This window comes from Mustela erminea, chromosome 3, assembly GCF_009829155.1.
Source record: "Mustela erminea isolate mMusErm1 chromosome 3, mMusErm1.Pri, whole genome shotgun sequence".
Classification (NCBI taxonomy): domain Eukaryota; kingdom Metazoa; phylum Chordata; class Mammalia; order Carnivora; family Mustelidae; genus Mustela; species Mustela erminea.
The window spans coordinates 138,729,880-138,749,294 of NC_045616.1; the positions used below are offsets into that span (position 1 = coordinate 138,729,880).

The 19,415-nt window shown below is 38.8% G+C and overlaps 1 protein-coding gene across 2 annotated transcripts; it reads right to left on the bottom strand.

Moving 5' to 3' along the window:
- Positions 1–1,287: 1,287 nt before the first annotated feature.
- Positions 1,288–18,359, bottom strand: SUB1 (SUB1 regulator of transcription). Of its 2 annotated transcripts, none has more exons than XM_032337675.1 (5): positions 18,263–18,359; positions 15,677–15,749; positions 13,647–13,769; positions 5,561–5,669; positions 1,288–3,850 (listed from the first exon to the last, which is right to left on the bottom strand). In XM_032337675.1, the coding sequence occupies exons 2-5, from the start codon at positions 15,746–15,748 to the stop codon at positions 3,771–3,773; spliced, it is 384 nt and encodes a 127-aa protein (XP_032193566.1). In that variant the 5' UTR covers position 15,749; positions 18,263–18,359; the 3' UTR covers positions 1,288–3,770. The 2 variants fall into 2 exon arrangements, with proteins under 2 accessions (XP_032193566.1, XP_032193568.1); XM_032337677.1 differs by lacking the exon at positions 18,263–18,359 and adding an exon at positions 18,016–18,100.
- Positions 18,360–19,415: the final 1,056 nt, after the last annotated feature.

Genomic DNA, 19,415 nt, shown 5'->3' on the forward strand with positions numbered 1-19,415 from the left:
AAATGGACCAGGTCTTGGATAAACTGTTACCCAGTAAATAATTTCATATATTTGTTTAATGTTTCATGCTTCTTAAACAAACAAACAAAAAAAAATTTTAATCCCTTAACTCCTTTGAGCTGTACTACAAACTATAAAAAGTCCGTGACTGCAAATTCCAAGTACTGTATTTTTCTTCTTGACTGTACTTGAGTCAGTATGCTCTACAAACTTCAAGCTGATTAGGTGCAGCAAGAAGACTCATGGGTAGTCTTCCATGGGTCTTCCCATCCAGTGTAAGCTTCCCTGAACAGAAATCTGAACAATGAGATCTCAAAATGTAACAAAGCAAAAGTACTAAACAAGAAGGGAAAAAATAGACCCCTTCTAAATGAAAATATAAGTTTAAAATACTCAACGGAATCCAGCATTCAATGCGGTTAAGTATACCATGGAATAATCCATCTTATTATCTGCGTTTTTCCAACCGGATCAGGTAGATGGGAAAAACGGGCCCACACCACCCCCACTTGCCTGCCCCACCCCACCCTGTCCCATCCAGTCCAATCCCATCCAGTCCAGTCTGGTCAGGTTCCAGAGGTCCTCAGGAGATATAACATGCTAAGATGAATTCACATTCCAAAAGCAATCACACAGGAAGGCATTGTTTGTTAACAATACCCATTCAACAGATAACTAAGCCATTCATTTTTAGGTCTGTGAAACTGTGACGACACATAGGCCACATTTCTTATTTTTATTTCAACATTTAAAATATTCACAGATGGAGGATTATATCCATTGACATCTCCATGGAAGATGTACCAAACAAAGCATACAGGTTATTCCACAATTACAGAATTACATATTTGTGACTATGTGAATGTTTACCCCAGACTTTATCTGGAAAATACCACTTTAAGAATAAAAACAAAAACTTTAAAGTATTTCACTGGATTAATTTCCATAAAAAGTAAATAACAAAGAATTTCAGGAGATACCTAAATATTAGCCAGCGCTTTTTAAAAAAATTTCAAGCTTGTATAGTGCTCTTTCTGACATCCCCATCAGGAAACCTAAATAACACTCAACTCTTTCTCTTTTCCCCTCAATAGCCAAGCCAGGATGTACATCCTTTTTTTTTCTAAGTGTTTTTTCCTACGTAGGAATAGATCCAATATCACAGCAACTTGACTAGCTAATGAGGTAGGAGTATTATTCAAAAGCATTCACAAAGTAAAAGCAAAAGAGAATAATCAAATCATAAAGAGGTTTGGTTTTGTTTTTATATGTGTGTGTGGTGTGGGGTTCTTTTGTTGTTTTTCTTTCTTTTTTTTTTTTTTTTTTTTTTAGTGGTGGTTCTTTAAGTAAAATGCCAAGGGCACTGGAAATCGGTCAAATGCTACCCATACTTGAAAAGACAAAGAGGAAAACCCCATTGGAGAAACCCTGCTACAAGTTCACTCAGGGCTGGCATTAATTAAATTCATTCTGGCATTACCAAGTAAGAAACTGCTGACTCAAAATGGCAAGCTCTCTTCCTGGAAGAAATCTTACCAAGAAGGTAATTTTAAACAGAAAACCTCACTCCCTATCTTATCTTCTCAGTATAATTTAACTGGTCTTTTCTTTTAAACCTAGTTCTCATCACTTCCTGTACCCCAAAAAAGAAGTAATTTCTATATATTGCATATCCATTTGCAAATTTAAATGAATTTAGCAGTCAACCTATCAAATTCTGTGAGGGAAACACTCTATGAAGGTCTTAATGACACAATGTTGTACAGCTAGAAAATGCCTAGGTAACAGATTTCAGCACCAGCTCTGTATCAGCAGATTGTTTCAAAATGCACACGCAGCCTGAATTCATACAGACCTAGGAAACTTTCCCATTATTCTCTTTAAACCAAAATCAATGTTCTGTGTTCTAACTACCCTTTCTGTATATGTAATAAGAAATACTTTACAAGTCCACCCAATTAAGTTAATAGAACACATGTATGTTCCCAAATAAAGGGAAAGTTATCTATCAAGATATGATTTGTCTAAAATACCATTTTGAACACTTTGGGTACCTATTATCTGATGGAGGTTAAAATACCACAAGAGAAGATTTAATTCCCCAATTATGCACCTATTAGGATTACTGCTAAAAAACATTATAAAAATCATCTAAAAAATGTAAAAACATACTTTAAGACAGAAGAACTGCCAGAAAACAATTTAATAACTATACCTGTCCTGGCAGCTAGTTTTGAAATCAAGTCCTTGACAATTCTACTATAAAACGTTTTAGACGCAGTAATCAGTCTTGGTATAATAGTGCAACTCTCCGACATGGCAATAAAACCACTTAAGATTAGCTATTGAAAATAATTTGTTAACAAGAATTTTTTTTACATGTCTTTAAACCTTTCTTTTTACTATTCCATCCAGGATTGTGTCCTATCAATGTGATCAAAATATCCTATGTTCCACCTTGTTTGAAGACATTTCCCTCCTCTTCACTGCCACCTTCCTTCATCTCAGTTAGAGTTCCCCTAAATTCTCTTTCTAAGGCACATCCTGCCCTATTTATTGCTGCAAAGCCCCTGAAATCTGTGCGTCAATCCGGGTCTGCTTCATCACTACAATTTAATGAAAATCACTTCCGAGTGCCTGCTAAAACTTAGTAACATTAAGTCTAGAATACTATTGTCCAGTAGACTAACTGCAAAAAAAAAAAAAGAACCAAGTCCACTAAGAAAAGGCCAAAAAACCAGAAATATGTGCCTATATATTCTTTCTTCCAAAAACTAACCACATTACCTCCTGTGACAGTAAAGCTCAGTGATATCTCTGGCTACATATAATCCACACTCAACATTATAAAATAAAATGTTAGGCCAGTAAGCTTTCACAATTTTTATTAAATCCTAATCTAAGATAACAGTATCTGATTTCATAGACATCATCCCATGGTGAACAGGTTTAATAAGTGAAAGGAAATCAGACATTTAAGTCATTATTCTCTGCAGACTAAGCAATAAGGTACTACACAGGACACTACAGGTAACGACATATACTTACTTGCTCAGTTTTCATACAAGCCATGTTTTTTTATCAAACTGTATCTCCTAATAGTTAATACAGTAGAATTAGTGATTGTAGCTCTCATATAATATTTTAATTACAAGTACCTTGTTGAGATAACTAACATGTTGACAGTTTCACTGACTTTCCAAATTAGTATAATATATTCAAGAGAGCAAAAGAGTGAAATGAAAACTGAACATGACAAGTCATTAAAGGAAAAAACACTGTTAAAAAAAAGGTGGGGGGTGTGAAGTATCACTGGGGTAGAAAAATCTAGTTAAGTCTAGACATTGGACTGGAAGAAAACAGATCAACTATGGATTTCACAAGTCAGAGTTTATAAATTCAATGCAATACAAATCCTTTTGCATGTAAAAGCCAAAGTGAAACTAACAGGTCTATAAACTGTTACTTTTGGCCTTAAACAGTACCAACTCTTTTGATCAAGAAAGGCCACAACAGTTAAGATTGTATTATTTGATTTTATTTTACACTAGGTGGCGGGCACAAAGCAAACCTCCTTAATAAAGTTGACAATTAGCTTCACTCAGAACACTTTTAATAATGCACATAAAAAAAAAGAAGTATTCATCTTACAAATTGTTCTGCAATCCAAATATACAATAGCTTGGAAAACAACGTTTAGAAAACAAAAGCCAATGTAAAAAGACAGATTAAAACAACTAGAACAGTACAGGTTTCATATGGCTCTGATTTTACAGTTTTCTTACTGCATCATCAATGTCCGAAATCTGTTCCTTCAGTTGGCTCCATTGCTCGGGATTTAAAGAAATACCTAAAACAAAGTTTTTAAAAATTAAAAGTTGGAAATCCACTTAAGCTTTGACGACTTTCACACTTCCAACCCAAAACCTGTTTTATCGACAACTGCCACTTGAAATGGCACAACGGCTATCATATTTAGAGTCAAATCCCTTGTTATTACAGATTCATCACAATTACCTGAGCAGACCAGTCTAACGCCCAGTTTTACTTCCAACACTGCATCCTGCACAATACGTAGTACAGCCTGTGAGAACAAACGATGACGCGAAGATGCATTTCACAGAACCTTGCAAACGAGCAGGCTAAGTGGCCAGATCCAGATTTTGTATGTGACACTCGATTTCTACATCCAGTTTGTTCCAACATTTGCTCAAAATTTCTATAGGAACTCAAGGTGAGCAACTTTGTGCTAAGTTCTTCAAGAAGCATTCATTTACTCTGGAGAACTTTCTGGGACATGACCCATACAGGACTTCTCAGAATGTAGATAGTGGTTAAAAATGCATTCTGGAGAGTCCTGCTGTCAGGGTTCAAATCGCAGGCTCCCTATCACTAACTGTATGACCTTAAAAAAAAAAAATTTCTTAAGCCTCAGTCTCCTCACCAGTAAAATGGTATGTACACCTCAAAGCAGTGTTGTGAACCAATAAATTAGCTAACGTGAGTGAAAAGCTTACTTATCAGCTGACACATAATAAACACTTAAAATGTTAGCTAAGAACATGCCTTTCAAGTAAAAATGTGAAGAGAAAGCACTTGGCATTTGAAACTTCTAATGTACTAATATTTGACCCACATAAATAGAAAAATAAACTAGAATTGGAAGAATTCATGTATTTCTCAGAAGACTGCTGGGAGGCCATGAAATTGAGAGGAAGGCAGAAGAACATCCTGGGTCAACAGCCTGGAAGGGCTTTAAAGCTAATCAAATTGTTTTAATACATGTTTGCAGAAGCCAAGAGAAGAAATTGGCACTGGCCACAATGAAACAACTTCAGTGATTCCAGAAATGGCCTTGAACAAGAAAATGTTAAAGGGTACAGAAACAGAGAGGTTAGGTTTACCAAACCTAAGAACTGCATAAAGTAAACAAGTGGTACCTTCAAGCTAACAAACAGGCAGAGTAGAAGAAGATAAAAGGCCTATTTTGATCTAAGGATCAACCTCAAGCAGCTAACTACCCAAATATAAGAATTTATGTTTGTATACAAACATTCCCTAGCTATATGATGAGTAAATAAAATGTGCTTCTATGATGCTAACAAGCTTGGGACTGGGTGACGCACAAATGGAAGAAGGACAAAGACCTGCTAAAAGGCTATTATCCCCCCAAGAAGGATATCCTTTAGATGAACCTAAAGGAAACACTCACGTAAACCAGAATTTTTCATTCCTAATTTTACAAATGACCCGATAGTTCCTGCTCTACTTAAGAATTCACGTCATTTTTTTTTTCCTAAAGCTACATCCAAGCAAATTAGCAGCCAAATAAAGCGATAGGAAGTGTGTTCTTTTTCCTGGGTTTTATTCCAACAGCTATTTAAGACATGTCATTAAATTAAGTTAAATCTCGTGTCTTTTAAAAGACTACAGAAAATACAGAATCAACTAAATGAGGATCTTCCAAATGCACTGCCAACATTATTTCAATTTTAAATAAGGTAGGTTACCTTTTTTTAGTCCTAATTATTAAGACCAAATTCAGGAAATTAAATCTCACCTTTTCTTCCAGGTTTCATTTCACCTTCTGGATCCATCCAATATTCTCTAATATCAATTAGGACTTTCCCTTTAAAGTCCCGAACACTGACGTACCTCATTTTCCCAATCTGCAAAAGAAACAAAAACACAGAAAGGTTCTCATTTCAAGAAAGTGTCCATATTTTTAATCACAACTTGCTGCACACTCCCTATACTTTAAATCATGAAAGTAACTACTATTCTCAGTATCAAAACTACCACCAAAGGAAATGTCACTGTTATCTTTCTTAAAAAATGGAATTAAAATGAAGTACATCTCACATTTTCAATCACTTTCACATTAAAGGAATCATTAGTAAAACAGAACAACGCTATGGAAAACAGTACAGTGGTTCCTCAGAAAATTCAAGAGTATTTCATGCAGCAGCCCCACTTATGGGTATGAACCTAAAAGAAGTAAAAGCAAGGTCTTGAGCAGGTTATTTATTTATACACCCATGTTCACAGCAGCATTACTCACAACAGCCCGAAGATGGGGACAGCCCAAATGTCCACCCTGAGATGAATGGATACACAAAATGTGAGATATATACATACCGTGGGGTATTATTCAGCCTCTAAAAAGAAAATTCTGTCACATGCTACAACATGGATGAACCTTACTGAATGGGCTAAGTGAAATGACCATTCACAAAAAGATGCATACTGAGGCGCCTGGGTGGCTCAGTTCAGCGTCCAACTCCTGATTTCCACTCAGGTCATGAGCCCCACATGAGGCTCTGAGCTAGGTGGAGAGTCTGCTTGAAATTCTCCGTCTGCCCCTACCTCACACACACACACTGAAGCTCTCACTCTAAAATAAATAAATCTTTGGGACGCCTGGGTGGCTCAGTTGGTTGAGCCACCACTGCCTTCGGCTCAGGTCATGATCCTGGGGTCCTGGGATCGAGTCCCGCATTGGGCTCCTTGCTCGGTGGGGAGCCCGCATCTCTCTGCCTCTGCCTGCCGCTCTGCCTGCTTGTGTTCTCCCCCGCCCCGACAAATAAATAAATAAATAAAATATTTAAAATAAATAAATCTTTAAAAAAGAAAGATAAAAAAGATGTGTACTTCATGATTCCCCTTATAAAAGTGCCTACACCAGTCAGATTCAGAGACAGAAAGCAGAATGATTAATGATCAGGGGCTGGGGGAAGAGGGAGAGGGGAATTCCTTAGGTTCTGCTAAAAGAAAGAGTTCAGGCAATCTGTTTTATAGTAACATGAACATACTTAACACTACTGCATGCTTAAAAAATGGTTAAGATGGTAAATTTTATGTTGCGTTTTTTTACCACAAAAATCATTAGAAAGCAAACTTTGGCAGTACAAACTACAACCAGTAGGAATCCACAAACCCCACTAGCTATGTACCTTTTAAAAAATCCAGAGATCTAGTCACTAGAACATGAGAAACCTCTTCCTTTTAGACATTCATTTCAAATAACATCTTTAATAGACTTCACCACAGAAACTACCCACAAAAAACCATTTTCCAAAAACTTGATACTATGCTTAACAAACTACAAATTCCAGAGAAGGAAAAGGCTTTACTCTGTAAAGCACCTTTCAGATGTCTTCACTATAAGACACTGTCTATACTGTCCAGCACTTCAACTAAAAAGTCATACTTCCTGATCAAAACTTTCAATGCCTCTACCTATCTCTTACTCATTCTAAAACTACTCTTCAGAGGCACGTGGGTGCTTCAGTCATTAAGCATCTGTCTTCGGCTCAAGTCATGATCGAGCCTCGAATCAGGCTCCCTACTCAGTAAGAAGCCTACTTCTTCCTCTCCCGCTCCCCCTGCTTATGCTCCCTCTCTAGCTGTGCCTCTCTCTTTGCCAAATAAATAAATAAAATCTTTAAAAAACAAACAAACAAACAAACAAAACTACTTTTCAATCCTACTAATAACTGACCATGATTTTTGTGCTTAGAACACATCAACAAGCAAAGATTCTGCATTTGGCTATGTTCCTTTCCCTTCCATCCTGGGTCCCTTGATTATAAAATAATCCTTTTTATAGGGATACTAAGTATTACTGTAGTAGAATCACAGCTGTACTGACCCAGTATACATTAACGGCTTCCATCTTGCATATATCCTCTTGGCTTCCATCTTGCATTATCTCCTCTTAGAACGCTCTTTCTGGTCTCAGCTAGGTCTGGTTCATTTTCCTTCAGTTTTCTTTCCTTAAGTAAGTTTCTGATCCTGCTGCTGTGCCCCCAATTCCAGGCATAACCCCATGCTTTATGGAGAAAATGAAGTCCACTGGATATGGGTTAAGTGCTTTCAAATCTCTCTTCCCTGTACTCACAACACCATCAAGCCTTCCTTAACTTTTTACTTTTTCTATCCTATTTCTTACTTACACATTCTTTCCCTTTGCTTATCTACCATTTCCTAACATGCTCATTCCCCACTTTTTCTAAGGCATTTTCTCTAATCTGCAGCATTTTATAACTTTCTCCATTTTTCCTTCTTCCTTTTATTGCCAAATTTCAAAAGGAGAAAAATACTGTTTCTACTAATTGAATTCCCACTGCCTATTTTAAAGTCACCAGTGATCTTAGGGTCAGTTTTAATGGCTTATTTTTTAATCACTCTTCGTTGCACCCCTTAGTGCCTATCATACTAGGTTCCCAGTAAACTGTCTAAATGAATAAACTAAGACCAAAATAATTATCACAGTGAAACTGTTAATTGTGATTTATAATATTGATTTAATGACTCTAAGAAATGCAGAAGTATCTCAAGCAGCTAACCACAGAACTGAACATCGTTTCATTTTGGTTTTTACAGTAAACCCACTAGCCAGTAAGCCCTGTAGCTAGTAAGCCCATGAGCTAATAACCTAGCTGAATCTATAACATTAAAATGTACTGAAAACCTATTGAAGTAATACTGATTAAGTCAAGTATGAGTTCGGTGTGGGCTTGAGCATGTGGAAGAGACCTTAGGTATTAGGATCTAACCTTAAAAAACGACAGCCCATCAATTAAGTAAAAGAGAGAAAAATGACAAGGACACGGAAGAGACTAAACAGAAAGACACAACAACTGCTGAGATTCAAAGACATGCTAAACAGATGGGAGCCATACTGAAGAGGACTTGAAAAACCAGGAAGAGACTTCTGGAGCCTTTATAGGTTCTTGGACAAAGAACCAAAACAAAACATAGAAGCAGAAAAAATACTACTATTACTCTCTTCTGCAAATCCTGTATTCCTGAGAATCCAAACTGAAAATAGGGTTAAAACTGTAAAATCACGCTAGAGGGACGGTTGGGTGGGCTCTGTCAGTTAAGCATCTGCCTTCGGCGCAGGTCATGATCAGCGGGGAGCCTGCTTCACCCTCTGCTGTCCCCCGCCCCCCGCTTGTGTGTGTGCTCGCTCGCTCTCTCCCCTCTGTGACAAATGAATAAATAAAATTTTCTTAAGAAAAAAAAATTAACAGAAAAACCATGGACCTAAAGAAAATGTTCACTATACTTAGAGCTGACAAAAAACTCATACCTAAAATACATAAAGAACTCTTCCAGCTCAATAAACCAAATGACCTCTATTTTTTTAATGGGCAAAAAAGACATGAACAAAGTCCAAAGTAAAAGTACAATTAGCTTCTACTACACATCCATTAGCTTATGTGAATAGCATCAAATACTGACAAAACCCAGTGAGGACATGTATGAAGCAACTGGAATCTCTCAACATTGCTGCTGGGTGCGTAAAATGGTACAGCTACTACAGAAAACAGTTTGCCAGTTTCTTATAAAGTTGAACATACACTTACCCTAAGGCCCAGCAAATGCATCTGATAATTGATCCAAACAGGAAAAAAAAATCACAAAGATCTGTACAAGAATGCTCCAACAGTGCTATTCCTAACAGCCCAAGACTAGGTAGAAACAACTCAAATGTCTATCCAAAGTGTAGGGACAAACTGTTGTATAATCCTACAGTGGAATACAACTCAGCAATAAAAAGGAACAAACTACGGATGGCTAACTAGAAAAACCGACCCCAAGATGTTATGCTGAGCAAAAGAAGCCAGGCACAAAACAATACAAACTGGACAATTCCACTACAAGAGGCTGTAGAACAGGCAAAATAAATACACAGTGATAGAAATGAGATCAGTAGTTATGTCAGGCAAGGGAAATGACTGCAAAGGGAGGCCAAGAGAGAACTTTCTGGGGTAATGGAAAAGGCCTCATTACAAGACTGTGCCCATTTTTATCACAGCTGACCAAATTTTAGGCTTAATGTGTGCATTTTGTTATATATATAAATTACCTCTCAATAACATTTATTAAAAAGAAGCCCAATAGTCCTCTCTCCCTTGAGGAGAAATGAATAAATGAATAAAGCTGACAAACTCTTACCCTCCTCCAAAAAAAACAGAAACAAGAGGTAATATACAGATAGAATGATTAAAGTAGAAAGAATAAAGATCTCTACAATCACATGATATAAGAGGAAATAACATAATCAGATGACAGAATGCATATAATTTTACATTATATGTATATGTGTATATATATGTATACATTTACATACAATGCGGAATTTAACAAGGGGTGAAAACATGAATATCATTCAGAATGCTGATTCTTAAATTTTTTTTATTCCCCTCTCCCTTGGAGATTTGATGAAGGTTATGAATAATTTCTTCACTCACCAAAAAAAATTCAAATACAGAAATAATAATTTCCAGGTTCCTAGAATACATACATGAACCCCCAGCTCCACACCATTTTAAGAATTGTCTCTGCAACAACAGAATTTTAAAGGATCAGGTTTTTCCTTAAATCATTAAATCAAGTAAGGTAGTACTAATGACCCCAGTGTCTAACTTTGAAGAAAAATACAGATCAATGTCCCTGTCTCAACCACTCTGACCTTTAGGACACAAGTGCTAAGTATTTACGAGACAGGCCTCCAGGTTGTTTTCAATATCACGTAAGCCCTACCTCAGGGAGGTTATGTCTCTACAGAACCAAGTTCTTAAACTCAGAGCTGAAGGAACCACAATCAAGGCAAGCATGTAGGAGTATTTCCGCTCTAGCCAGGATTCTGCCCAAATCATTCTGGAGTTTGAAAAATCAGTGCAGTGACTTTCCTTGGGTACAATTCTCTTCAAGTATTACATTTAAAGAGCTGCTTATGTTTATGCACACTGCTTTACCAGAGTAAGATTATTTCTTCTAATTCTCAAGTAATGGATATGAAGTTAAAAAAAATAATCCTGTCTTATGGCTATTAATACCCAAACAGTTCTAATTTAGATTTTAGATCTATTTGTTTTTGAAAAGGATACCTGATCACTTGGGTCCTAACAGATTCTAGCAATGTCTTAACAAGTTCCATTCTGTGAGCTGTCTCCAAGGCACTCTCTTGGTAAGTAAAAAATATAGAAAATATACAGCTCTATTAAGAACAAACAAACCCCTTTACAAAACACAATGAGTCTGATTTTTCCTCCCAAAAAACTCATCCTTCACCCATCTAATAAAATTACCAAACCATTATTACAAATAAAAATGAAACCCTCATTCTATATTATACAATGTACTCTACCATGCTCTTTAACCAATTAAAATTCAGTATTACCACCAAGATTTTTTTATGGCCTAAATACCATCACAAGTAAAAAGCTACAATGGCAACAAAATTAAAGATTATCTCTTAGAATGCATATCACTGCACTTAAGTCTCTGAAAAGTCACTGTGAAAATAAAATATCTGGTTCCTCCTACAGGTGCTTCCAAAACAGTGAGGAGTCTCATAGCTTGATGAGGCTCAGGAAGCTTTCCAGATGAGATTTTAAAAATTGAACCCACCTTTCTGGTGAAAAAATCATCTCCTAAAAATAGATCTGGTTTTCCCCAAACTGTTCTAACAGAATAAAATCTCTAAATGTGGGTCTTGGTTTCTTCAATGGACAAGATAAAACCCATTAAAATGACACAGATGCTCTTACTACACAGGCAAAGGGAGGCATATGATGAACAAGACTCATCAGAGAGAGGTCCAAAACAGTTACCCGAATACTCAGAAGTTTTTACCTCTACTGCAAAACATTAAGTTAAAATATTCCAGTGCAGCCCCCATTCTACACAAGAGAGTCTTTGAAAGGAAGGGATGGATAGCCTCCTACAGATTTCACACTTCATCCTGACCCTTAAGGGAGGTTCCCACAGCACTGAGAATAAAACTCAAACTCCTAAAAATGGCCTTCCAATAGGAAGATGGTGCAAGATCTGGCCCCCAACCTCCTTACCAACTAGATCACCTGTCAACTCTCTCAACCAGGCTTCCTAAGCTTTAGCCACAAAACATTTGCACAGATCTCTCTACTTACTCTGAAGAGGATTCCCCCTCCCATTCACTTCATATGACTGGCTCATGTAGGTCTTAAGCTTCAAATGTCACATCCTTAGAGATTCCCAGAGCACCTCCTCTTCCATAATCTGCCCTTCTGCTTCTCAGCCCACATTGTAACTTTAATTATAAATACATGTTTATCAGTATCGTATTTATTCCCATATATTCCATGAAACCAGAGATCACATCTACTTGGCTCATCACTGCATACCCAGAACTCAGCAAGACCTGATGAAATACGGTAAGCATTCAACTTATTATGAACTCAAAGAAATGAGGGCCCTTTGGTAATTCTTCCTTATATACAGTGACTCAGGTTCTCTACCAATTCAGTCTATTCCCCAGCGCTACAGAAGTCAAAGAACTAAAACCCATAACTAAATAATCCATCTGCATGGTCTAGGTTTTTAACATACTTTAGCAAAAACTGTATACACATAAGGTGTACCACTTGACAACTTGATATCAACTTGATCAACTGCCTTGATCCCAGGACCCTGAGATCATGACCTGAGCTGAAGACAGATGCTTAACCAACTGAGCCACCCAGGTGCCCCTATTTTCTCACTCTAACCTTAATCCTGGCACTGTCTTTCAAGGCCATCAGAAAGTTAAAAATATGGGACGCCTGGGTGGCTCAGTTGGTTAAGCAGCTGCCTTCGGCTCAGGTCATGATCCCAGCGTCCTGGGATCGAGTCCCACATCGGGCTCCTTGCTCGGCAGGGAGCCTGCTTCTCCCTCTGCCTCTGCCTGCCATTCTGTCTGCCTGTGCTTGCTCTCTGCCCCCCTCTCTCTCTGATAAATAAATAAAAAATCTTTAAAAAAAAAAAAAAAAGAAAGTTAAAAATATGTATCTGTATTATACATAACTATACATTTTATATATACATACATGTGTACACGTATATACACTCTAGCCTTTTCCAGTCAAATGTTTGCAGCCTCATTCTAACATTTTGGCTCCAACTCATAATTATGCCCTTCTTGAAACACTTCCCTTGCTTTACCTCGACATTCAATCTTATTCCCCACTATACAGGGAGGGCCAATTTCAGTAAATCCACCCACCTCTCCTGTTCTTTTTTAAAAATTTATTTATTTTTGAGAGAAAACTTATTTGTTTCGAGAGAAAGCAAGTGAGCATGATGGGGTTAGGGGAGGACACAGAGAGAGAAAGGGAGAGAATCTCAAGCAGACACCTTACTGAGGGCGGAACCCAACACAGGCTCAATCCCAAAACCCTGAGCAGAAGTCAGGAGTCCTACACTTAATCAACTGAGCCACACAGGCGCCACCTGACTTTCCCATTCTTATCAAGCCCAAACTATGCAGGCCATAATGCTGTTTCTTCTCCAGTAATACTCCATCCATATTTCACAGCCCAATACTAGACCTATCTATTCCAAACTGCTTCCTAAATGTGCAGTTCTCAATCACTTTTTTTGGTGTTTTTTTTTTGGATATCTGTAACTTTTAAATTGTTTTACACTTAGCCAAACTACAGGTTTCTAGACTTTAACAATAATCTAGCATCGTATAAATGACTTTCATTTCTACAAACCTACTCTTCTATTTCAAGGAATATTCTTAGTCAATATTGTGCAGTATTAGATTAAGGTACTAGTAACATTTTTCAGATCAAGCCAGACACGAATTCCTCTGGATCTAAGGAAATTACCTGGAACATGTTATCATCTCTGCTGCTGCTGCTCTGCTTAGAGGATGACAGGGCTCTTGAAGTTTCACCAGTCTTTTGCTTCTTCACAGGTTTCTCTGGAGTAACTTGCTTTTTCCTCTTTAACTTGAAAGAAAAATAAGCATATTGGTTAAAATTTGCACACACAAGAGTACAACACATCTCAGGTTCAAGCACTTCATTACTTTTTAAGACTTAAAGATTCAAAGGACTACATTTATTAAGAAAAAAATTGTAAACATATACACAGGCAAATTTCACTTGACAATGGAACAATGGAGCTAACCTAAGATCTAACACAGTTTTTTCAAAATGTGTTCTCAGAAGCCCAAAAAACACCTCAAGCATCATAGTGGCAATAACCAGAGGAATAATTCTTTTCTAGACCAGTATCCCAAATACAATTTTTTTGGAAGGGGGGACAAAAAAAAGAGATGGGGGCCTGCTGCTTGTGAATAAACTTTTGAAAACCCCAAGTCTACTCAAGTTAGTCAGCAACTTATATTTTTATAAAGGATATATATTAATTAGGAAGAAACAACCAACTTATTCCAATCTAGGATATGCTATTTATACCCTGTCTATTCCAAAAGGGACTTAAACTGACCTTGAAAAGTTATGAGTATGAAAAGCTTATTTTGTACTGGTTATTAGAAGTCAACAACACAAGAACTTCATCACAAAAAATCACTGAAGGTGGACAGCAATGTGTTAGATTAGCATCCCAAATCAAGGCAATGTTTTAAATAAAGCAACATTATTGTAAAAACTTTATACAGCCCCATTCTGAAAATGACCTAACAGCCTATGAAAATTAGTAGAGTTCCCAACCTAAACAGCAGAGGGCAGTCACGTTCCTTAGTGGAAAGTAGAAACTAATATATTAATGTACTAAATTAGATGAAGTTAGGTAAAACAGGATGTACACACGTATATAAACTGAAAAAGTTAACGTATTACTGTGTTTACAGGATTAATAGTACTATTAATAGCAAACAGCAAAAACAGCAAAAAAAAAAAAAAAAGCCAGCTCAATAAAGCAGAAAGTGGATTATTCTTTATATAGGGGGCTGGGACTGACACATAAAAGCTCGGTAAAAATTTGTTAAATGAATAGTCAAATGCCATTATTAGGTTTGAATAAAAAAAAATTAAGAGGTATTTTCTTCTGGAGTATGGCTAATGTATGCTTTTTGAGGCCTTATTTCAACATTTAGGTTATATATTCTATATTTCCCTATAAAGGTCCACCTTCTCCAAGATTCTCCCATAAGCTCTTTTAACACTGCCAACTAAACTCAGAGACATAATTATGTAACCTCCTAGGAAATAAAAAAACCAGTTCTGCATAGAAGGAAGCTCTGACTGCAGTGTGAGCTGCTCAGTTAAGCAGAATACACGGCTCCCAGCACGGTTGTCATCTAATGTACAAAAACCCTCTTGTCCAAATGCATAATTTTATGTTAGCTTTGCCGGGTGTTGATTTAACTAAAAGGAGGGGAACAGAGTAAATAACACTCTAACTTAAAATGTTCCAAGCCTACATTTTAAGTTATCCTAGTGGACTGGATAAACACCAGTGGCTGAGAAGGTGGTCAAAACTGACATCTACATTCAAAGAGTTCAGGTAATTTTAACTCAACTACAACACACAATACCTAGAGATTAGGCAGGTTTCTGAATAATGGCAAACAGGGTTCCGGCCTCATTCTAATGCTATCCCCCTAGGGAATAAAGTGGTGGCCTTACAGCTTTGGGGTTCCTAGAAGTCCTCTACAGGAGACTTGTTAAACTCTGAAGACTTGCTCAAGCCTGATTCAGGGTTCAGGAGTGTGAACGTACAAGGACCCCAAGCATTTTGGTCAAGAGGTCCAGGAGCCATCTGTACTTTCTGAAACACCCATCCAGGCACTCATTTTACCATTCTGATAAGCCTTGCTGTCCTTGAGAACAGGATGTGGGCAATACTGCTGAATTAAGTTATCACAGAAATGACTTGCGTTAACAGTCACCTTTTTGTCAACCTCACTGTCAGAATCGCTGCCCGAAGAGCTTGAAGAAACAAGTTCCTTTGATTTAGGCATTCTGAAAGAAAAATACATTATACACAATAATTTACAAATTGTTCTATTACCTTTGACTTAACTCTTTCCCAAGCAAAAATTCAAGAAATTCCATGGTTCTACCATTTTGTAGTACTGGAATTGTTATGCTCAGCACAATGCTATAAGTTATACTCTTAATTTATACTCTTCCAAATTGAAAGTAACACCCAGAACCCAGCAAGGAGAATCCAGCAAGGAGAAAGAACTAAAATGTCACACACATCTCACACTCCTACACCTCTTTCTCAAACCCATTGGGTGTTTTTATACTTCATTTTAGAGGAGTTAGATGTTTATGGGTAGACTAAATTGGAAAAAGGCAGCTGATAACAATCTGTTAAAACTAGGAATAGGCATATTCTCAGTACTGTTTTATATTTCTCATCGATGAGACCTAACATAATTATTAATTGCAGGAACTGACCCCAACATTCACACAACATGGGGCACAGCTGCACTATACAGATGTAATTCGTTTGCCAGAATAGTCCTATTTTTTCATATTTTGTGTATGTCCCTAATTTTCTTTGGCTTTTTGATCATGCCATCAAAATGACAAAAACTAATTCAGAGTTCACAAAGATAATTACAATTTTTACAGTTCGCTGTATTTTACACTAATTTTCTACTCTGAAATAGTTTAACTACATTTTGAAGAATCTGCTTATAAGTGAGGCAAAACCTCCTCTCAAATTCCACTATGACCTTAGCTCCCCCCCCCCCAAGATACATAACCGAGTATCTTGCTTTCAGGTGGATCTTTATTGAGAGACAGAGCGCCGATTTTTGCAGAGAAGGGGTAGGGGGTGGCCCACAGCTAAAGCCCAAATTTCAAGGAATTCCAAGGCACTCTTTTCAAGACACTTATAAAACCAGGTCATAAACCACTTATTATTAAATTATCTTTAGCCCTCTCTATCTCCAAAAAGACTGAGTCCTATTAATTTCTGTATGCCCTAAAGGGCCCAATATATACAACACTCAGTCTGTAAATGTTGAATAAAGGGAAAAAGACTTCATTTTCTCCTCAAAAAAACCCAAGTAATCTAGCTCTCTAGACTAAACTTGCCTTGGCAACTAACACTAAAGGTGTTCCACAATAGGAGGTCAAGGTAAAAGAAGTGGGCCATCCATCCCAATGCTAGCCACTAATTTCAAAACGCTCAAACATGTGCAACCAGCCATGTTGTTTAACTGGTAATTTCCCGATGAAAAGAGTAAATTTGGAGGGGACCAGCAACGTTGAGAACCACACTTTATGTACTATTCCTGTTACTGCTCCATTTTACAACCCTAACTCCAAAAGCAATTTACGTTTTTTAATGCTAGAAGCTAATAATGCCAAGAAACATTTTTTAAAGGTTATTAAATTGGACATAACCTATTTTTTCACTTTGAAACTGTCAAGCATAACTATACAGTCTTTTAATAAAAGCTGTAGGGGGGATGCTGCCTAAGATCACTGCACTGAACGACTTCATAAATAACCCAAATTATAAGACCACCAAAAAAACCCAAAAACAAACAAAAAAAGGTGATGGTAACTAAAGCCACTTTGAACTTTTAACAAGATAGATTTTTACTTCCACTTAATGAATCTTTACTGTTCGAAGGAGGGGGGCAGGCCAGTAATTCCGGCAGGTGATACTAAAACGCTAGTGTGGAATCTATACAAAATGCAACTGAAAAAATGCGTTTCGGTCTTTGATGATGGCGTGAGGATCAGAAAAGACGAGGTGAAACTAAACCGGGACTAAAGGGCACAGGAATTCGGTACAACACGAGGGTGATGAGCCCCAAGACTGGGAAGAGGGTCGCGCGGTGCCAGGAAGCTACTGGAACCCTGGGGCTGGCCACGGCTGAGGCCCGGGGGTGGGGGGCGGGGGGGACAGGTTGGTCGGAGGGGGCGTGGGAGGCGGCGAAGTGCGGAGGAGACCGTATGGGAAGAGGAGGGACTTGCACCAAGCGCCATTTTCTTCTCTCGAAGCGTTAGCTCCCCTCAGCACACCAGCCGTCCTTCCCCCACCCCCTTGCCCTCCTCCGACGGGGTCCTCTCTTGCCCTCCGGTAGAGAGCCCCCCAACCCTGGATGCCGGGGAAAGAGCCCCAGCCAGGCCCAGGGGAGAAGCAGGCACCACACGCGCCCCCGCCATGGCCCGGGCCGCCGCTGCATTGTCCCGGGGGCGCCCGGGCCCCCTCCCCGCGGCTCCTCGCCCCCGCCCGGCCGCGCCCCGCCGCCGCACTCGCCACGCCGGGGCCGTTCACGGGAGCCGGCTTCTGGCGCGGGTAGCGCTGCAGAGCATGGGAAGCGCGGGTCGGCGACAGAGGAGGAGGTCCAGGGAGGCCGAGGCGGGGAGGCCTGGCAACGCCGCCATTTCCCCTGGCCGTGGCCTGCGAGGGGGGAGAGCCGCCCGAGGCTCGCGGCCCGGCTGGGAGGGTGGGGGCCGGCCAGGAAGGGGTTCGAGAGGGTGGGGGCGGGGTCCCCAGAACTCACGCTCCACTCTTGCTGCCGAACTGCTTTCTGCTCGCTCGCTTGCAACTGACAGAGAACCGGAAGTGACGGAAGCCCAGAGACGCCGGCCCCGCCCCTCTGGGACTGCGCCCACGTGATGGGGCGTGTCCTCCCCGCCGAAACCAACACCGAGACCCTTTCCAGGGCCTTAAAGGGACCCGCCCTCGTTTTCAGCGGGTCCCTTGAAAGTGAAATGCTGAGAAGTTTGGGTATGATCTGTGAATAAAACAGGAATGGGAAACCTCGAGCTTTGCACTCGTTCCATAAATACTTCTTGTACTAAAGTGAATTGTTCATACAGAAAAAGCCCATATTCACAGAAATGGTCCTTTACCCCCATTCCCAATATTTGACTCTGGCTGGTAAAACCCAAAGGAATTTTTAATTCCAGAAAGTGCCAGAAATCTTTACAGAAGTCGTTGGCCACACACATCCTTATCTTTAAACTGAAGTCCTGGGTAGTTCACAAAAGAGAAATCTACAGTACTAGCAGGAACATGACCAGAAGATTATTTTAGTGTATATGTAATGAATGCTTACCATAGCTAAAAATGTATATCGTTTTATTTATCCAACACACATTTATCAAGCACCCACTATGTGCCACGCACTGCACAAGGCACTTTGCATATATTACTCATCCTAACAAGCACTTTCCAAAGCAGGAATAATTACTCTATTTTATAATGAAGAAACCAAGGGTCAACAAGGTTGAATAAGCTTCTGGAGGTTATGGGAGTAAGTCATGATTCAAACCCTGCAATGCCTGCCTGACTCACAGAGCTGCAGACTGAGGGGAAAAGCAAAAGTTCTTACCCCTCTCCTGGTCATGCAGCATCAGTTTAGATGACCACTTTTCAAAAATGAAACTTCTGTATAATTCCATTTATATGATGTTCCAAAACAGGCAAAAAAAAAAAAAAATCTATAGGGATCCAGGTCAGGTTGCCCTTGTTGGGACCAAGTATGAAGGAATCTGCTAGGATGCTGAGTATGTTTCGGTCTGGGGGGTGATTACACAAGTATACACAGATAAAAGATTTCATTTAGTATTTGTGCATTTCACAGTACACTTGAACAGGAAAATTGAAAAAGTAAGAAATATTTAAATTAATTTGTAAAAAGAAAAAAAAAA

Coding starts and splice junctions, on each gene's coding strand:
- SUB1 (XM_032337675.1), bottom strand. CDS start 15,748: ATGCCTAAATCAAAGGAACTTGTTTCTTCAAGCTCTTCGGGCAGCGAT. Junction 13,770..15,676: donor ACAGTGAGGTTGACAAAAAG/GTGACTGTTAAC, acceptor TTTTCTTTCAAG/TTAAAGAGGAAAAAGCAAGT. Junction 3,851..5,560: donor AATGAAACCTGGAAGAAAAG/GTGAGATTTAAT, acceptor ACTTTGTTTTAG/GTATTTCTTTAAATCCCGAG.